The sequence below is a fragment of the Calonectris borealis genome, chromosome 1 (genome assembly GCF_964195595.1).
Source record: "Calonectris borealis chromosome 1, bCalBor7.hap1.2, whole genome shotgun sequence".
In the NCBI taxonomy this organism is placed as follows: Eukaryota; Metazoa; Chordata; class Aves; order Procellariiformes; family Procellariidae; genus Calonectris; species Calonectris borealis.
In genome coordinates, this window is record NC_134312.1 from 40,233,290 (window position 1) to 40,252,082 (window position 18,793).

Below are 18,793 nucleotides of genomic sequence, written 5' to 3' on the forward strand. Positions count from 1 at the left end.
CCCTTGACTTCACCTGCTATTCTGAATCCCACTAATTGCAGTGACCATATAAGTGGATATGCTGAAGCTTATATTAATGCATCTCAGTTAGAGAATCGAGACTTGTTTTGCACAGCTGGGTGTATATATTGCATTATTACACTGTAATAGCACTGTAACATGCTTTGCTTTCAAAGGGTGCATCACTAAGCAGAAACTGCATGGTCAATGTTAAATGTATTTGTACACATTGTATAAATGTGTATGTTCCCATTCCTGCATGTGTCTGTTGTTACTTAAGAGAATTTTACAAACCCATATTATACAGCTGTGTTGTATGCCAGTGGGAGTCAGATCTTTTGGTATGATGATGTATGAACTTTTTTGTTCTATTTATATAGCGTCCAGATACGTGGTAGGCGCTTTACAGATATGAGAAGGATCATATTCTAAGTAATTTAGTCGGTGGCCCTGATCTTTCAATCTTTGTTGCCTTCAGTAAGTACCAAATAAGAACAGTAATTTGATCACAGGCGCAAATTGCTGGATCAGAGCCTAAACAAATACGTTATGCAGACAAAAGGCTTAGAGGTATGAGCTAAAAGGATGTTTAAAAAATTCCCAGTCCTTTTACGCTTTCTTCTTTATTGGCTTAGCCTTGTTTCTTTACTTGGATTGGGTTTTAGTGCTTTTTCTGTTCTACTTAAGAAATGTTTTAATCCATGAACTATTTTAAGCTGTTGCTTTGTCTGTTTTATTGATGGTAAAAATTTAGACTTCATATTTGTTGGACCAGTTCCTTCATGCAAAACTTACAGTTGACTATAACTGGTTATTCTGGCTAGAAGAAGGGAGAAGTTCTTTTGAATGTGCTACTGTGCTCATATTACTTTTGTTGCTGCTGGTTGAGTCTTTCTTTTGGTGGTCAAGGAACTTGACTTGTCAGCCACCGAAGCGTAACTGGAGCCTGGCGTCCATGACAGGTATTGTTCCTGCTGGAGGGGGTTGGGTGGAGTTGCTGAATTTCTGAATCTGGGCTCAGGACCAAGGGGAAGAAACTTGGTGGGCCAGTGATGAATCCAAATGATAGATTTGTAGGTATTTTTTGGTATGTAACTATTTAATTTCAGATTCTTGCACAACTTACTATTCACAACTAGTCTCTGTGAAGCAAAACTATGTCCTTAGTTTTTGGTATTTTTACTGGATCTTGTAAATTTGTGTGAAGCATTTATACTAGCTAAACGTTTTTTTATAGGAAGCACACAAAATGGTTAAAGAAGCTAATGTCAAACAAGCTGCAGCAGAAAAACAGTTAAAAGAAGCACAGGGAAAGGTGAGTTTTTTCCGACTTGCTTGTTTTGTCTTTTCACATGGTTATAAATCTAAAGTGTGAATCATAAAGCTGTAAATAGAGCGTTACCTGTATGCATTATTAAAATATATACTAAGTTGTTTTGTGTTACCTTGACATATTCTTAGCTAACACCTGTGGGCACAGAGCTGGTGTTTCAGCATCATATCAGATAGCAAGGTGCATAGGAAGCCAGTGTTACTACAGTATGCGATTGCATAGGCATCTGTGTGTTAGTATTGTTGGAAGATGAAGTCTTGATTTGAACCAACATAACTGGAAATTTTGTTAAATGATCTAACATAATTCATAGCCTAATATGATATTTTTGTTTGTTAATGACTTTATTCCTGCCCCCAAGATCGATGTCCTCCAGGCTGAAGTAGCAGCATTGAAAACGCTAGTACTGTCTACTTCACCGACATCTCCAACTAAGGAGTTTCAGTCTACTGGAAAAACTCCTTTTAAGAAAGGCCATGCAAGAAACAAGAGTACAAGCAGTGCTATGGGTGGCAGTCATCAGGACCTTACCATGATGCAGCCAATTGTAAAAGACTGTAAAGAGGTAACAGTACAAGGATTGTTCTCTTTTTGCTGATAAGCTGGCTTTATTGTTTTGTTTTACTCACAGTGAATCTAGTATGTATTAAATCTTCATGTAATACTGACTATTTTAGAGGTATTTTTCATTAATGAAAGAAAACTTTTCATACATACTAATAGGTGGTGATTTTTCCAAGTCTTGTTTACCTTTAAATCATTAAGGGAGGATGAGATAAGATTTGAAATACTGGAATCAATAATTTAAAGATGGGAATTTAAAAAAAAAAAGAAAAATGCAGTATAACTGAATGATAAGTCCTGGAGGCTTTTTACAAAGTCCATCACCAAACTTTCATAAATGTTTCATAAACTGTCATAGAAAAAAGGAAGAGTCATTTTATAGATCAATAATGGGTGAAAGAGGCCAAGGAAAAGATGGAATAAATGATTTATTAGAGAATAGGAGGAGAGTTACCACTGGAGTCCCAGAGGGGCCTGTGATTTTCCTTAATCTACTCATGTAATTGAAAATGAGTAAATAATGAGGTGACAGGTTGGTGCTCAAGTCCTTGGAATGGTAGTAGCAAAAAGTGACCGAAGAGTTGAGAAGGATCTTGTGATACTGAGCGGTTTGTAGAACAGCAGATGAAATTCAAAATCAATAAATGAGAAATGAGGCATCTAGGAAAAAATGTAACTCTAGCAGACAGGCAGTTGTGGACTTAGAAATATCTATATTGTGCTAGAAAAAAAAAAAAGTTGTGTACTTGTGGATAATTCTCTGAAAACACCATCTCAGCGCTCAGTGGTGGTCAAAGACCCACAGAGCCTTAGAAGTTGTTAGGAAAGGAATAAATAGCAACAGAAAAAGCATTATACTGCTGTATAAATATGTAGTAAATGTGTGTGTCTATGCATGCAGCTATGATATCTTCATCTCAGAAAGGACATAATGAAAATATGAGGAAGTGTGACATAGATGGTCAAACCTGTGGAAGTATTTCTGTGTAGAGAGACACTTGAGGCAGAACAAAAATCTATACAATCACAGGTGACATGGGGAAGATGAATGGTGAACAAATATTAATAATTTCTTGTAATAAGAAAACTCTGGAAGCTAAAAGGAAAATCGTTTTCAGTCAGTACATAATGAACCTTTACAACTCATTGTCACGAGGTAGCAAGATTAAAAATATAAATGTGTTCAAAATGTAGTCATGCAAAGTGACAAAAGAAAAGCCTGTCAAGGTATATAGAAGATAGATATGACATTTGGCTTAGGAAGCTTCTTTAACTACAGATTGCTAGAAATTGTGAGACTGTAAAATTAAGACACATCACTGTCTTTCCCCTCATACTGTTCCGCAGCCAGCTCTGTGACTGCTGGCCATTGTCAGAGGGGTAACAGGCTAACTGGAACTGTAATGCGATTCACAGCGGCCATTTTTATGCTTTGTTTTGTCAGTCATCATTAAGTGCATTTATAATATATACCTTTTTACCATAAAACTAGAAAATAAAGGCATTTTCCAGTTCCTGTTTCATACTTGGGCTTAGGAGGAAAAAAAAAAAAGCTTTACATCCTGCCTGCCCAACTTTCACTGGTGTCCAGGATGTTTTCCGTATTAAAATTGAATCCTTGTTGCTTTTCAGAAAGATGCAAACAAAAGGGGAGAGCTGGGATGGAATCCAGTTACTTTGTAAGCATCACACTGAGGTCATGACTCAATGAAATTTTTAAGTGTCGGGCAAGAGCGGGAGAGGGGAGAAATCCATTTTGGCTCAATTTCTTGTGAAGAGAAAGTGGTGAATGTGAAGGACATGCTGCAGAAGGTCCAGTTTGCCTGACATTTTTCTTTAGTTCAGTCTCCTTTCTGTTGGCTGCATAAGGAGACACTTCGAGGCTGATTGAGGCTGCTCAAAACAGGTGACTATTTCTTCCAGTGACAGCCCAGAGAATCAGTAAGAAACACATGAATTTTCCACCCACTGGGACTTGAGTCTTTCTGTCTCTCTTCTGAGCAGGGATATTTAACGGAGTGCAACATGGGGTGAAGAAAGCAAGACTGCCTCTGGCAAGGTGGTTAGGACATTGTTTTAAGCAGGGGAGACATGCCTTCCACTGCTTTCGTTATCCAGTGCTTTGTGGTTTTGTTTACTGCTTTTGTTTATTGTTGGTCTAAGGTAAATGTTTTTGCATTTCTGGAGGCTGGGTCTGAAACCCTAGTTCTGTCCCCTTCTTGCTAAATGTTCTTGCCACTGAGTCTTTGCCTGTCGTTCTTCTAATTTTGAGTGACTCGGCTTCCAAAGAGGGGCTGAGAGTACCCTTGCTCTCAGCAGTGTGGTGTGGGGAGTATAGCTTTGGACCCTTATGGAGAGTCTGCCACCCAGAGATGAGCATTTCGAGATGTTAGATGGAGTGGAGTGTATACTCTCAGGTTTCTTTGTGGGGTATAGACAGAGTTAGAGTGGCTGTCTGTCTACTCTAAATTGCAGTAGAGCCAGAAAGGTGCCAACATCCCAGAGAAATATTTCCTAGCACGTGGGACTAACCTCTAGGATAAATAGACATGTCTAATTAATTTAGGTATTAACAGGATTTAGGCAAGCTGAATAGCTGCCTGGATCATAGGCAGGCAGGTAGCACCCACTCAGCGTAAATGCTGGTAAATGCATCAGTGTTGTTCAAAGAGCTGAAATGTTTCTCTGATGTTGTATTTTACTATAAAATGAAAGCATTAAAAATTTAACTAGAATTATTATTACAATTGGCTGTTTATTTAATTGCAGATAATCAAAACTTTGATCTAGTGAAAGCACAAGTAAAGGCAGGGAGGAAATACACATGTAGCACAGTGTAGATTGGAAAGGAAGAGCATCAAGCTATATTCACTGAGCAGTTTTTTCAAGGCAGCTTCTTTATAAATTGCAGATTTGGGTGAAATTTTGAGTTAAATCTAGAAAATAACTGAGTTAATAAGAAATGCATCTTAATTTTTAGAATCATATAGTACAAATCAAAAATGGCTTTTTTCTGCTGATATCTCTTGATTGTATTCATTTTAAAGCCAGACCTGAGATGGGTTTTAAGGTATGGGAAATATTCCTTTAGGGAGCAAGTTACACCTATTGAATTTCATTTGTACGATGAGGTTGGTGGCTTAGCAACCAGAACATTTATGGGCTAGCTTAATTAAGATGGTTGTTCCTGATTGTACTTGGGTGTAAGGCAAATAGCTCTAATGGAAACCAAATTTGCCAGTCTAATTTTTGTAGGTTCTTTTTCAAGAAAAAAAAAACCAAACCAAAAATGACATTGGTTCAAAGCAGTACACTGCTCTTTTCAGTAGGATTAAAAATCAATTATTTTAATTTTTAGCATATGTTATTTTCCCTCTTTCATTATCTCATCTATATTATTTGTTTTTAATATGACAAAATTTTAAAATCACATCCTGGCTTATCTTTGGCCTGCAGCGTACATCCCTTCCTATAGCTTTAGGTTTGGGTTTTAGGAGTATAGGTCTGCTATAGTACAAGAAAGGGATTTAACAACCACTTGGAGGGGAAAGGTGCTGAAGTCTGTGTCAGCAGAATGTCAAAACCAGTCTGAGTATAGTGTTGCATCTGAGGAGCAGGATGGTATTGCATATCCCATTGGGGACTGGCATTAGTCTTTTACGTTGGATTAGGGGTGTGCATTGGAAGCACTCACCCCCACTCTGCTTGGTTCACGTCTTGGAGCAGTATTGGTGCCCGTGAACAGGATCCTTCTCAAGTAATCCTAAACCAGATGATGTGCTCTGGGAGTATCTCGGTGTGCTCCAGCTGTTAGTGGGTAGCCAGCTACCCCCGTGTCCCATAACGCAAACGTGGATTTTGTTAGCAACCTAGTACCAGTCTCCTAAACGCCAGACTGGATAGGTGCCTTCCCACTGCTAAACTGATCTCAGCATGGAGATGACAAAACAAGGTGTTTTCAAAGCAGGAAGAGATGGTTTTATCTAACACAGAGCATGCTTACTCCTAGCATGATTTAATGGGTTGTTTTCTCCATTGTTTTTTGTATTTCTCCATTGACTAGAGGAGCTGTGGGGGAAGCTGTGGGGGCTCATAAATCATGCCCAGTGAATATCCATGCCTTCCTGTTGTACCATGGTATAGGAGAGAGTTTGGGCATAAAGATGAACAATGAAGAATAAGAGTATAGTTTTAATTGATTTGTAGATTGGATTCCTGTTTTCCTGTGTTAGTATATTTTCTTTTAGCGTTCTGATAGCAGTGTGTTATATTCAGATGCAGGGTGAACGTATAAGATGTCTAGGATTGCATTTGTTTTCTTTAGATTTCTCTGCTTTTCTGTAACTCACAGAAATGGAGATGGACTAAAATACTGTTATGAAGATGCAGCAAGAAGAAAATTATTTTTTGGCTTTTTTCGGTTAAACAATCAGTTAAGTTTTTCAAAGCTATTCTTGAAGCTTAGGAAATGGGGGAGGGGTAATTAGCTTGTCCCTGGTGTTGTGGTGACCAGTGAATGCATTACCTCTGTGTCTTGAAAATGATATGTTTTGATTTGCTTATATTTACAGTCTTAGGAAAGTGGATTTAAGAAGATGTTCATAGCTGGGGCACGATAGCATTCCTTCACAGTGCAACGGAAAGCATTTAGTTTTAATGCTCATTATTTACCTGTGGATATTTGCAAATAATAGACACTAGTGTGATAATTGCAGTACTAAAATATGTGAATCTTTGTGTGTGTTCTAGGCTGACCTATCTTTGTACAATGAATTCAGATCTTGGAAGGATGAGCCTACTATGGACAGAACATGTCCTTTCTTGGACAAAATTTATCGGGAAGATATTTTTCCATGTTTAACCTTCTCAAAAAGTGAGGTAATGGAAATAGTCTAAATGTGGTCACTGACGCTTTTCCCTTAAATACATTACATGAAGCCAATAGACTGTATTAAACATGTTTTCATATGAAGTTTAACCATTTTTGTTCATTAGAGTGTGACAGTTTACAGTGAAGTGCTGACGTTTAGTCTGGAGTATTGAAATGATAATTTTTTCTTCACTAGTTCATTTATGCTGTTCCAGATATGGCCTTTTTAGGTCTGCTCCTTCAGATGTTACTCCTGTCTGGCAGAATCTGATGTTTGTAGGAATGGATGGTGGGTTTTTTCCTGATATTTCAAAGATACTGCTGTGTAGAAAGTGTCCAGTCACTGTCTCTTGTTTATATAGGGGGCAGTAGAGACCAATATATTTAATTTTGTGGACCAGTTTTCTCTCATATCAATCAGAGCAGGCTGTGAGCACAGTCTGGGTGTTTTCTTGAAGAGAAGTTTGAGTTACAAGAATTAAACTTCGAGATTTGATATGATTCAACAGGGGCAGTTTGGGAATATGGTTTTAGAAGACACGAATTATGAGACTTTTTTTTCCTTGTATTATTCCCACATACTCTCCCGTACAGAGGAAAGACTGGAGTTTTACCTATTCTGGGAATAATGTGGAACCGATTCCAGCTCCAATTGCTTTACTTAGTTTTTGTTCTCAAGCAGCGTTTACAGGCTGTAGCTGTGATACCAGTCTCTAGGGGAAAGGGACCATATTCTTAGATATTTATTAAAATAAGAATAACAAATTTTAAAGCCGTCAGACTTGATTTTTTTTTTCCCCAATAAAATTAAACACCTCACATGGAAAATGCTGTGTTTTCTTCATAATGTTTATCTGTTGTGTGTTCTTTTCCCATGCTTTTCATCTGCTGTTACTTGCTGGCCATAAGCATGCATGATCTTTTAGTTAATTGTATAGTAGTTCATTATGGTTGGTGTACAGCATCATATGAACCTCTCCCACTAAAAAGTTTACTTGGTTACTATGGGAATTGAATTGCTTCTGCAGTATGTGTAAGTAGGCCATCCTGTTGTCTTTCCCAGCAACTTCATTTTGTTTTTTTTTTCTGCTTCAGTGGTGATATAATTACTGTAGATTTGTATTTCCTCTTAAGGAAAGAATGAGGCTTCTAGCACTTGTCAGTTATATCAGTTATTGTTTCCAGATGCTGTGCTTAGTGACCAAATTCTTTTTTCACTTGAATATCGATAAACTAATGTGCAGTTAAACCAAACCATGGACTACACATATATTGTGTTTTTGAATAATTGGAAATGCAGTTATCTGAATGGTTGAAGTATTACATTAACTCTCAGTAGCCTCTTGTGTATATGTGTAGTGTTTTGCTTTTAGGAAATCGCAGGGAAAGAGTATTTTTTATGAACTACTTTAATAGTAACATTCTGTTTCTAAAATATTCAAAGTGCAATAGAAAAATATCTTTATTACTCAGGTAGGAACCATGGCACAGAATTATTTCACTAATAACATAAATTGCACCTTCTTTTAAATCAAATAATGGCTATTACTTGTCCATACTTAAACAGTAGTCTTGGGCAAGTGTTGAGTCCAATCAAGCAAAATGAGCAGAATTTAAACAGGAGACTGGAAATGGGACCTCTTGCTCATGATGAAAGCAAAATCTCATTTGTAATAGAATTTCTGTTTGGTGAGTTGATTTTTTTTCAGTGTTCCTAACTTTACGGAAGAAGAAATATGTCACTGCTTTGAGGCAATGGATAATGTAGAGCTGTTCTTAACTGCTTTCTAAATTTCTCTTGCAGTTGGCCTCAGCTGTTCTGGAAGCTGTTGAAAACAACACTCTGAGCATTGAACCTGTTGGCTTGCAACCTGTTCGATTTGTGAAAGCTTCTGCAGTTGAATGTGGGGGACCAAAGTATGTTAAGCTAACAGACAGAGGGGGAATCTTGACTCATTTGAGATAACTCTTGGATTGAGAAAACTGCTATCAACTGATCACCTCAGTCAAATTTGTGTATCTTAAACTTTATTTCCTAAAATCTAAGACTTCAAGATTGCTGTTACAAAATTTTATGGGGAAAGTAAGCAACTAATAAATTAAGCTTTAAAAAAGATGAATATAGAACAAACCTTTAAGACAAATTCCCTTTTTGGGAGAGCTATTTACTTTACTTATGATGCATTGACTGCAAAAGTAACATTCACTTGTTTGGAGAAGACCATCCTGATACTTAAAACAGGTGCTTTTGAACTAGGGGCTATCACCTGGAAAGCGTCATGAAAGAAATAGGTATTGAAGTAGTACAGGCTGAATATTGGACATCTGGAGTATTTGTGGCATAAGAAATTTAGGACATACATAGCACACTGACAAAGGTAGCTGAAGGATTTGAGAGGAGATATATAGAGTAAATCCTCTGAATTTGAGCAGGAGGAATGTAATGAAGCGGTAGTGAAGGTGAGTTTGAACCTAAAGCAGGAAGTATGCTTGAATGACAGGAAGGTTATTTTAGAAATTTTTGAATGGTCCTAGAGTAATCTGAAGCAAGACTTGTTGTCAGGTACTCATATAGACATTAAAGTCAGGTGGGAGGGACTTGCCTGAGACACTGGGGCTTTGATGGATGTGGAGGAGAAGGAAGGGATTTGTAGTGTGCTTTAGTGTATGTCAGGGTTAGAGCAAGCAAGGTCAGTGTTAATCTGGAGCCTTCCAAATCTTGAGAAAGCCTTGACTTTTCTGCGGGAGATCTTTTGGACAAGTTGACAATTCTCTCTGTAATACTTGTTTTGACAGAGCTCAATTTTCTGATAGAAAACTTGCATCAAAACGTTTTCATGTGTCTCTTAAGATTTTTTTTTTTTTTTCTTTCTCATTGCTATTGTTTTTTAGTTCTTGTTTTTCCTCTGTTTTTGAGTGGAAGAGAAGATATATTTAACACATTTTAAAATGTTTTACTTTCTCTTTAAAGAAGCTGTATAAAATTAAAATTGTATTTTATAACTTAGTATTTGATCCTTTCTAGCCTACAAAATTCAGGCATTCGTATATTCTTCATCTTACCCGTCACCAGAAAACACGCTTTTTGAGCTGTAACAGCCCCTCATCAGAAGGGTCCACCACCAATAATGGAGCTACTCAAGGGGTAGTGACTTCAAGTCCAAGATACACCACTGTCAGCTGCATTACATGAATGCAATAGAGAATCAGGACAGCCAGAAGCTACTGAAACGAGTTACCTGTCATTAAAGAGCAATTGGCAAATTGATTTAAAGTCATTGGGGTTCAAGCAACTACGTCTTGACATGATGAAATATTTACTCAAAAACAGGAGACTCGGTTGCATCATTCAGAAGTTTCATGAGATTTTTAACTTATTTTCTCCAGTGTAAGATAAATTTTTAATAAGAATTTACGTAATCCTTAAGTAGTTGGCTAGGTATAGATTAATGTTTTGAGATGACTATGCAAAAATTGTAATTTAGTTACTTTAGATGTATCAAAAGGCCAGGCGTACTCCTTTCTCCCTTTTCCTGCTGTCATGTAGTGACAAAAACTTTTGTGGTATTGCATGTAGATAAGTGATAGGTAAGGAATATGCAGTATTTAAGTGTAATTTGACAGCATATGTGCTTTGCCTTATATATGATTACTGGCACTGAATGGGAAACAGGTGTTCCAGTTTTCACTGAATCAGAGTAGCAGTTTCACATTTTTTATTTTTATACGGTGCAAAGCACTATTTTTATTGAAACCATGTTCTTAAATAGGTAAGAAAATATAGACAAACTGTAAATAGATAATAACAAAAACTAGAGTAATGTTTTTAAAGGAATTATTTTATTGTACAATTGCCTGGGGGAGGGGGGAACAGATGCATAAAATAGCAGGTAATAGCCCAAGAGCAAAATAAGAAGCGGAGGGCGGAGAGCTTGTGATAATAATGAAGAAAGGTTCTTGATATACAGAACTTATCGAATGGTGCCTGTGATGGTGTGTAGTAAGTGCTGCCTTAACGAAAGACAGCTGGGTTTCCCCACAGGATTCGAATAATTGTCCCCATGGGGAACAAAGCACTAAGCTGCATGTGTGCCGAACACCGCTGAACTGAGTCATTAGTAGTAACTGTCAGGCCAGCATTTAACCTGGTGTGATGGAAGATAACATATAGAAGGTAATTCTATAGCCAGAAGGAAAAAAGGGCTTTATTTTCCTAGCGTTGAAAGTCTGTCTGTCTTCTCACAAAAGCTTGACTGAAATTGTGATCAGCTTGCTTCAGCTACTGTAGGATTTCTTGGATCAATGGATTGCTGTCAGTCCTCATAAATTGTATGGAAAATCATATACACTCTTCAATTTTCTCCTGTCTTACATGGTTCTGTGGACCAGCTGCAGGCTATTTAAAGGGGCCTCTGAGCCACTGTTTGGAACCACAGAAGCTTAGTAATTTTTGTTTCACTTTTGAAAGGCTGCTTGTTCTCAGACTCCCTAGTTTTGTGAGGTAGAAATGGAAGGGAAAAGAGCCAGCAGCTTTTAAAATCAATGAAACAGTGATGCCATGACAACCCAGTTCATCTGAGATGCTGCAATATAGAAATTCCAAATAAATAAAATTCCCATTTTATTTACATTTATTAAGATTTACATTTACATTTATCAAGATTATTAGCAGTTTCTTCAAGAGATTCAAACCTTCTTTTTCCAAAGAATGTTGGAGGAAATTTTTTAAAATTCTTTGCCTTTTCCTGAATTGTTTTTTGGGAAGAATTTGTGGTGACTACTGACCTTTCCTTGTTCCTGAATACGACATATTTGCAATACACCAGAAATAGTAAATTTGATTATTTTACCATCACTTTTTATAATGGTAATGGAAAGAATTATTGCCAGGCAGCCTATTTTCCTTTGTCTCAAATTATTTTATACTCTGAATATAAAATACGATTTCAATTTGGGCATAAATGCAAAGCTGGTCTTAGAACGCATCTGAGAGAGGCTTCAGAGAATTGACTGCTATTCTGTAGGGCTGGTACTTTTTGTGATGAAATGCAACATCAAGCAGAATTTTTAAAAAATCTGTTTAAATGTTGGCATCAACAGATAATTTAAACAATGTTTATTTCATGTATGAAGAGTTAATTAAAGAAATCCCACTGTTCCAGAGTTGTCAAGCCAGCTTGAATTAGTGAATATGGAAGTAGATGACCAGAGCTGAAGAAAGTTTTAAAAATCAGAAATGCATCATGATGCACTGGTATTGAAACAAAATTAGTCCTTGTGGAACTAAAATAATTGACAACATAATAATTGCAACTTGTAAAATGAAGGCAGAGACTCGGGTATCTGTGCCAATATGAAGCAATTACATTAACACCTTAAACACATGCAGGTGTTTAGACATTAATGTCAGATTTGTTTCGTAAATCATGCAAACTTTGTTTTGTAGGAAATGTGCTCTCAGTGGACAAAGTAAGTCATGCAAGCATAGAATCAAATTAGGAGATTCAAGCAGTTATTACTACATTTCTCCTTTCTGTCGTTACAGGGTAAGTAGATTTACTATGATTTCATTTTGAGTAGTAGTTATTTAGTTATTTTTCCATACCATTATACAAAATGATATTAACCACCATTATTTTTATATGGGTTCAGATCACTTCTGTGTGTAACTTCTTTACATATATTCGATACATCCAGCAAGGACTATTGAAGCAGCAAGATGGTGAGTAGGAAATTGTATTTGGCATATATAAATAGAAATGTACATAGTGCATGTGCCTAAAACTTTATATCTGTGCACAATAGCAGTGACCTGACATTACAGGAAAGCTATCTGTTGGTAGTCATTGTTGTAATTATGAGAATTTGGTGATATCCCACACTCCAATAAAGTTTTTTTTTTTTAAGAAAAATTCAAACGCAGTGATTTTTAGTCCATCTAAAAACCTCTTATGTTATTCAGTAAGAAATGTTATGAAAAATTCTGTAACGAGAGGATTTAGTCACAATTTTTCTACACGGTATCCAAAAATCCAGGCGCTCTGACAGAATATGGAGATACTTTAAACAAAAAAACTTCAGTTTGGTTTGATCTGGGCGATTTTTTCTTATTTCAGTTGGTGTTTTGGTGTATCTTCTCATTTTGTCTATTGAGAATTCAGACAGCCCTTCTTGTCAGACTATCTTTTCAGACTATGGCAAGGATGACAATGTTTTGGGTTAAATTGTAAAAAAATAAGCAGGAAACCATACTGTAATTGTTTGTCTGAGTGCAGCTGAGATGTGAGGTCTCGGTCATTGCTGTGGCATGGCAAAGTCTCTTGATTAGGGCTCTGGTTATAAATGTATCTGACAATGTAAGGCTTGATTACCCTCCGCCCCCAAAAGTATATGTCTTTTTTTACTGAAATGCTTCAGGCTGTTTTATTTTTTTCCCCACCAGAGTTACCTGGTCGCTTTGTTCCTGTCAGAATAGCATATCCAACAACTGCCTATTTAAACTCTGTATGCGCAGTAATTTGGAAATTTGCTTAACTGTGCTATTCAGTTTCAGTATGTCCATACAAAAGAAGACGGTTATGAAGATGTACGCAGTGTATACCTAGTTACTTAATTTTGGAATTTAAAAATATATTGCTTGTTGGAGTTGTAGTTATTGGTCTTCATTTGCAAGACTATTTTACTTGTTTATCACTATAAAAGAAAATTATGATCGTTTGATTGTATTTAAACTGTACACAATTGATTTAATTGTATTTCCTGTCCAGGGCAAAGAATATTGCCCAACAGCCTTCAGTCCAAGGTTTTTTGAAACAGACCATATCACAGATAGCAGAAAAAGTGTCATTAGCTCTGTGTCAATAGTTAATTAAAGAAATTGCTTTCACTTTTAAAATGTAATTTTTTTTTTTTAAGTTCAGTTGCATTTTTGAAAGTTAGAGTAAAATAGCATTGTAATGTTTATGGATGTCTGTGCTTTTCATTCTTCCAGTCTTCGAGTCTGTGTGAATTGGCTTCATCCAGAATTTGGCTAGAATTAGCTCCACTTTGATCTACCTCACCTATAGTCATCTCTTTGATGTTTCCCAATTTCAAGAGCTCAGTATTTTAGCTACACCCAAATCCTTTGTTTCCATTTCTAACCTGAAATATTCCTGAGGTGATAAATAGAGAGACTGTTCCTTACGAAAAATAATGCTGTTAACTTTCCGTGTCAATGGGAATTATTTTCATGGAATTCACCAGAAATTCACTTATTTCATACACTAAATTATGTTTAATAAAACCTTCAGATGGTGGTGACTTTTATGGATGTACTAGCGTTGCAGAAGATCTTGAAAATGTGTTATTTAAGTTTTAATTTGGTTTATAGTTAAAAGGCTTTTACTTTGACTGTTGTGGTTTAACCCGGCAGGCAGCTAAACACCACACAGCGGTTCGATCACTCCCCCCTCCAGTGGGATGGGGGGGAGGGGAAGTAAAATTCGTGGGTTGTGATAAAGGCAGTTTAATAGGACAGAAGAGGAAGGGAAAATAATAATAATGATAAAAGAATATACAAAAGCGATGCACAATGCAATTGCTCACCACCTGCCGACCGATGCCCAGCCAGTTTCCAAGCAGTGGTCGCCACCCCTTGGCCAACTCCTCAGCTTATATACTGAGCATGACATCATAATGAATGGAATACCCCGTTGGCCAGTTTAGGTCAGCTGTCCTGGCTGTGCCCCCTCCCAGCTTCTTGCTGGCAGGGCATGAAAAGCTGAAAAGTCCTTGACGAGTGTAAGCACTACTTAGCAACAACTAAAACATCAGGGCGTTATCAACGTTCTTCTCATACTAAATCCAAAACACAGCACTATCTCAGAAAATTAACTCTATCCCAGCCAAAACCAGGACATTGACCAAAAGAACCTATATAGTTTCAACTAAAAATTGTTTACTTTGCTATTGAGATAAAGAAATTCAGTTAATTTTTTTTTCCATTAAATAATAAAATGTTTTCAGCATTACCAGAATTATTTATTCTTCACAAGAAGTTTTGAAAGAACTTGAGTTTGGTGTTTCAGCTCAATTGTCATCTTTATTAAAAACATTTTGCATTTGTAGCTTTATGTAAATATTTCAACAATACCTTTAGAAGAATGTAGGCACTCATGATAATTGTCTGCTTAATGAATTGCATGTATTTCTACTCATGCACCATATAATTTTTGAGACAGAGGTCACTTTTGTAAAAGTGTTTTTTTGAAATATGGTTGGGAAGACCTTGTAGTTGTTGCTCAGGTTAATAACCTTTGTAGTCATTCTACATCATGATCTTGACTGCATGGAAATTATTTTTGTCTTGAATAACGATGTACTCAATTTTGATTTGTATTGCTGTGGTGTCTAGAAGCTTAAGATACGCACTAGGCTTATCAAGTTTAGCAAAATACAGATGAAATTAAAAAAAAAGGTCTTTTTTCCTCCCAATTTATTGCTGCTGGCAGATTACTGGTAGAAAAAAGAGGGAAGAAGAAAGATTACAAGTGAAAAAATTACAAGAAAATTATAGATTCTGTGATGAAATAATTCTTATCCAACAAGTTCTACTTTTTTTCCGTGCAGTCTTTTAATTTTACAGAAAATGAGTCCAGGAGCAGGGCAATTAAAATGAGAAACAGCAATTAATTGAAGCTGACAAGAAGTACTGATGCTTTTTTGTTCCCCAATTAAAAAAAAAAATCATCTAAAATTTGGGCAATTTCTTATAGGAGCATCATTTAGAATTTCTAAAATAAAAATTTTGTCACAACCAAGCACAAATAGCCCTCATGCATATTAATTCTGGTTTTATTAGATGTTTGTTACTTCTAAAGTTCACCTAAACTGATGTACAGTGAGGCAGCCTGTATACATCAGTAGAAATAAAATATGAATTCAGTATGTTTAATGATATTTCTGTCTTTTTTAGTGGAACAGATGTTCTGGGAAGTTATGCAGCTGCGAAGAGAGATGTCACTAGCAAAACTTGGCTATTACAAGGAAGAGCTCTAAATCTTTTTACTCTTGCGCATGCATGAACTTCATTGAATATACATAATTAAAATTGCTGAATCTTTTTTTGTCACTTGATATTTATTTCCACAAAGTGGGTCCAAGATCTTTCTCCTTTTGCAGATTGCACTAAGAAGTACTGTGATTGTTTCAAACTGACTTATGCTGTATATGCATACATATAATACTTAGTTGAACAAATGTTGTAAGCACTTGCAGGTGTATTAGTGATTGTAATTTACATTTAAAAACAAAACTTCTGATTAAAGTGTTAGACTGAAGCAGTGTCTCTCTTCTGTTCTTTGTGATGCAGAATGATGTGAACCTCCCTGATCAGTCATTCCACAATGTAAAACTGAGATAATTCTGTGAAGAGGGAATAAATGCCTGACATTTTCTTCATGGTAGTGTTCAGATACATGTATGTATCTCTCTAGGCATGTATGCCAATACAGTTAACAGACAAGTAGGAGAACCTGGAATTCTTTGAAGTGCTGCTTTCCTATATTATTCATTTTTAAAACAATGTAAGGAGAGAAACATATATAGTGAAGAGTCAACAGCATAATAAATATGGATATCTTCTCTCTAAAGTAGAGTGCTTTTCAAACATCAAGGAACAAAAAAATTACTTTGGTCACTCTTTGGTTAGAAATCTGTCTTGATCCCTATCTGACTGCTAAAAACTTTCTCTTCCCCTCTAATTTCCTTTCATTAGAATTTTTTCATTCCTTTAAATGATTTTTTTTTTTTCTCCTGCTTTTTTGGGATTTCCAGTTTCCAGTGTTGTATGCATCAATTTCCCACAGCTGTCCTTGAAATTGGAAAATATCCATTATGTGATTTCTTCAACATGCTGATGATAATTTCCATATAATGTTAGCAGTTTCTTCACACACACAATTCGCTACAAAGAGAACCCAAAAAAGGATAATAGCTTCTTAAGGAAGATGTTTTTTCTGTTCAAGTGCTACTTTTGCACTTCAAGTTCAATTGGTCCTTTTTCCCTGGGCATAGTCTAAGCTGAAAGCAGTTGATTAGGTTACAAGGAACATGCTTGTGGGTATGTGGTAGACTTGCTATGTAAAAGCCCTTTTTGAAAAACACTAGGTCTTGATCATGACAGCTATTTATCACTTACAGATAAGATTAAAGCATTGGCAGGTAAACTGACAAACATTAGAAGTAAAGGCAAGTTTATATAGTTAGTTCTTTAACAAGAAGCATCTCAGTGAATATAGATTTCTTTTGATGCAGAACAAAAATAATACCATTCATCACTGTCTTACTGGAGTGTTCTCTGTTTTCACAGAAGTAAATAGAATGAGCAGTGAAATTTAATACCGTACTTGTGTTGCTTGCATGTATATGTGCCTGAAAACACTTTGCAAGCCTTGACTTTGATCAGGCATTTCAATGTTAATGTTAAACAAAACAATTGAACCTAAATATTTTATTGGTAGTGGAGTATGTCCAGCCTGGGCTATTTTAGTACTGATGAAATACTTTTATCAATCATCTGTCACTGGGTACTAGTTCCTACTGAAGAAACCTGGAAGAAGTCTACCTTCAGTTGTTAAAACGTGGTTTATTATTTCAATAATGCTAAGGAAGTCAGGTTTTACTCACTCTTAGGAAACAAACTGTATTTGTTGGTATTATGTTTTATGTTCGGCTCATAAATGCTTCGTAAATGATTTTTAATCCTTAATTTACATAATGAAATCAAACCATTTCCAGGATTAGCTAACAGTAGTTAAATGATAGCTGGTAGCTGCTGCAATTCTGACTTAATAATCCTTTACAAGTGTTGCTCATTCAAGCAGAGAGAAGGGGTCATTTCTATACATGATAGTGTCAAGACATAAATGGTATCTAAAGTTTATTATGCTGAGGTGATTTTCTCACACTAGGGACTACAAAGATGTACCCAACGTACTTCAATAATGATGACTGACTGGCTCGATTACATCAACATCTTGTAAATACTGATCGGCTTGCTTCTGTCTTCAAGGTCCTTCCCCCTAATTCTTTTCTGTATTTTTAATATAAGCTGCCTATCACTGTCACTGTGAGTCTCTGGGGCTCGTAAAAATTGCGCAACAGTTATTTATCTGGTGAATATAACAACTTCAGAAAATGGCCTTATTCCAGACTTCTTGACTTCACCGAAGCTTTTGTTCACAACCAAATGCTTCTTACGGATGCCTACTCAAAATGTCTGAACATTTTTCTCCTGTTTGTGTAGGGGTGACAGAACAGGGGCAATTTTCAGTGTACAAGGATCAATTTAAAGAAAGTGAAATAGGATTTGCTACTAGCCTTAAAAGACTTTTGTTCAATGTTCAGCTTTCCCGTATGTTTTTCAATGTTACCTTAGACAAACAGGTTAATCTGTAATTTAGTTTTGTTAATACTACTACTACTAGTAATAATAATAATAATAATGTAGAAGTTCTGCTTCAAACTGCTGTGAGAGAGAATTTTTTTAGAGCAGTTGGATAGTCTGACGCTCAGCTGCTTAAATGGGATAGTACGTATGGTGAAACCGGTGATGGCTTTGCTCTTGCATTTTTGATTACTATTGCTTTCATCAGTAGTATTAATTATATCACCTGTGTGAAAGTACAGAGACAAGATAAGTAATTTTTTATTGCTGCATTTTTTTTGCGCATGTGTAATTATGGTTAGTACTGGGACCAAAGGTCCTTAAAACAAGAACATTAGACATACTGAACGGAAGAACGTACATCACCTTCATCTTGCCTCAAAAGCCTTGACAGATCCTCCTTTACATGTAGCAGAGTTTAAGTCTGGCCCTGGCTCTAGTTATGAAGGAATGAAATCAGCTGGGACAAAGTCATTGAAACCTCCGACAAAAACATGGTGCATTCCTTGGCACGTTCATGATCATCTGGAAGAGAGACGGTGCATATTTCTCAGTGGGACTCTTCAAGCAGTAGGAAAGCAAAACACTTTGGCTTTTC

The 18,793-nt window shown here is 36.3% G+C and overlaps 1 protein-coding gene across 1 annotated transcript in view; it reads left to right on the plus strand.

Moving 5' to 3' along the window:
- Nucleotides 1-16,087, plus strand: part of RAB3IP (RAB3A interacting protein) — a 39,336-nt gene extending 23,249 nt beyond the window's left edge. Inside the window, exons 5-11 of the mRNA XM_075149807.1 lie at nucleotides 1,238-1,315; nucleotides 1,695-1,898; nucleotides 6,647-6,775; nucleotides 8,572-8,684; nucleotides 12,214-12,313; nucleotides 12,420-12,489; nucleotides 15,724-16,087. Of these exons, the coding sequence (XP_075005908.1) occupies nucleotides 1,238-1,315; nucleotides 1,695-1,898; nucleotides 6,647-6,775; nucleotides 8,572-8,684; nucleotides 12,214-12,313; nucleotides 12,420-12,489; nucleotides 15,724-15,806 (777 nt within the window). The 3' untranslated portion in view covers nucleotides 15,807-16,087. The remainder of the gene's footprint in view (nucleotides 1-1,237; nucleotides 1,316-1,694; nucleotides 1,899-6,646; nucleotides 6,776-8,571; nucleotides 8,685-12,213; nucleotides 12,314-12,419; nucleotides 12,490-15,723) is intronic.
- Nucleotides 16,088-18,793: the final 2,706 nt, after the last annotated feature.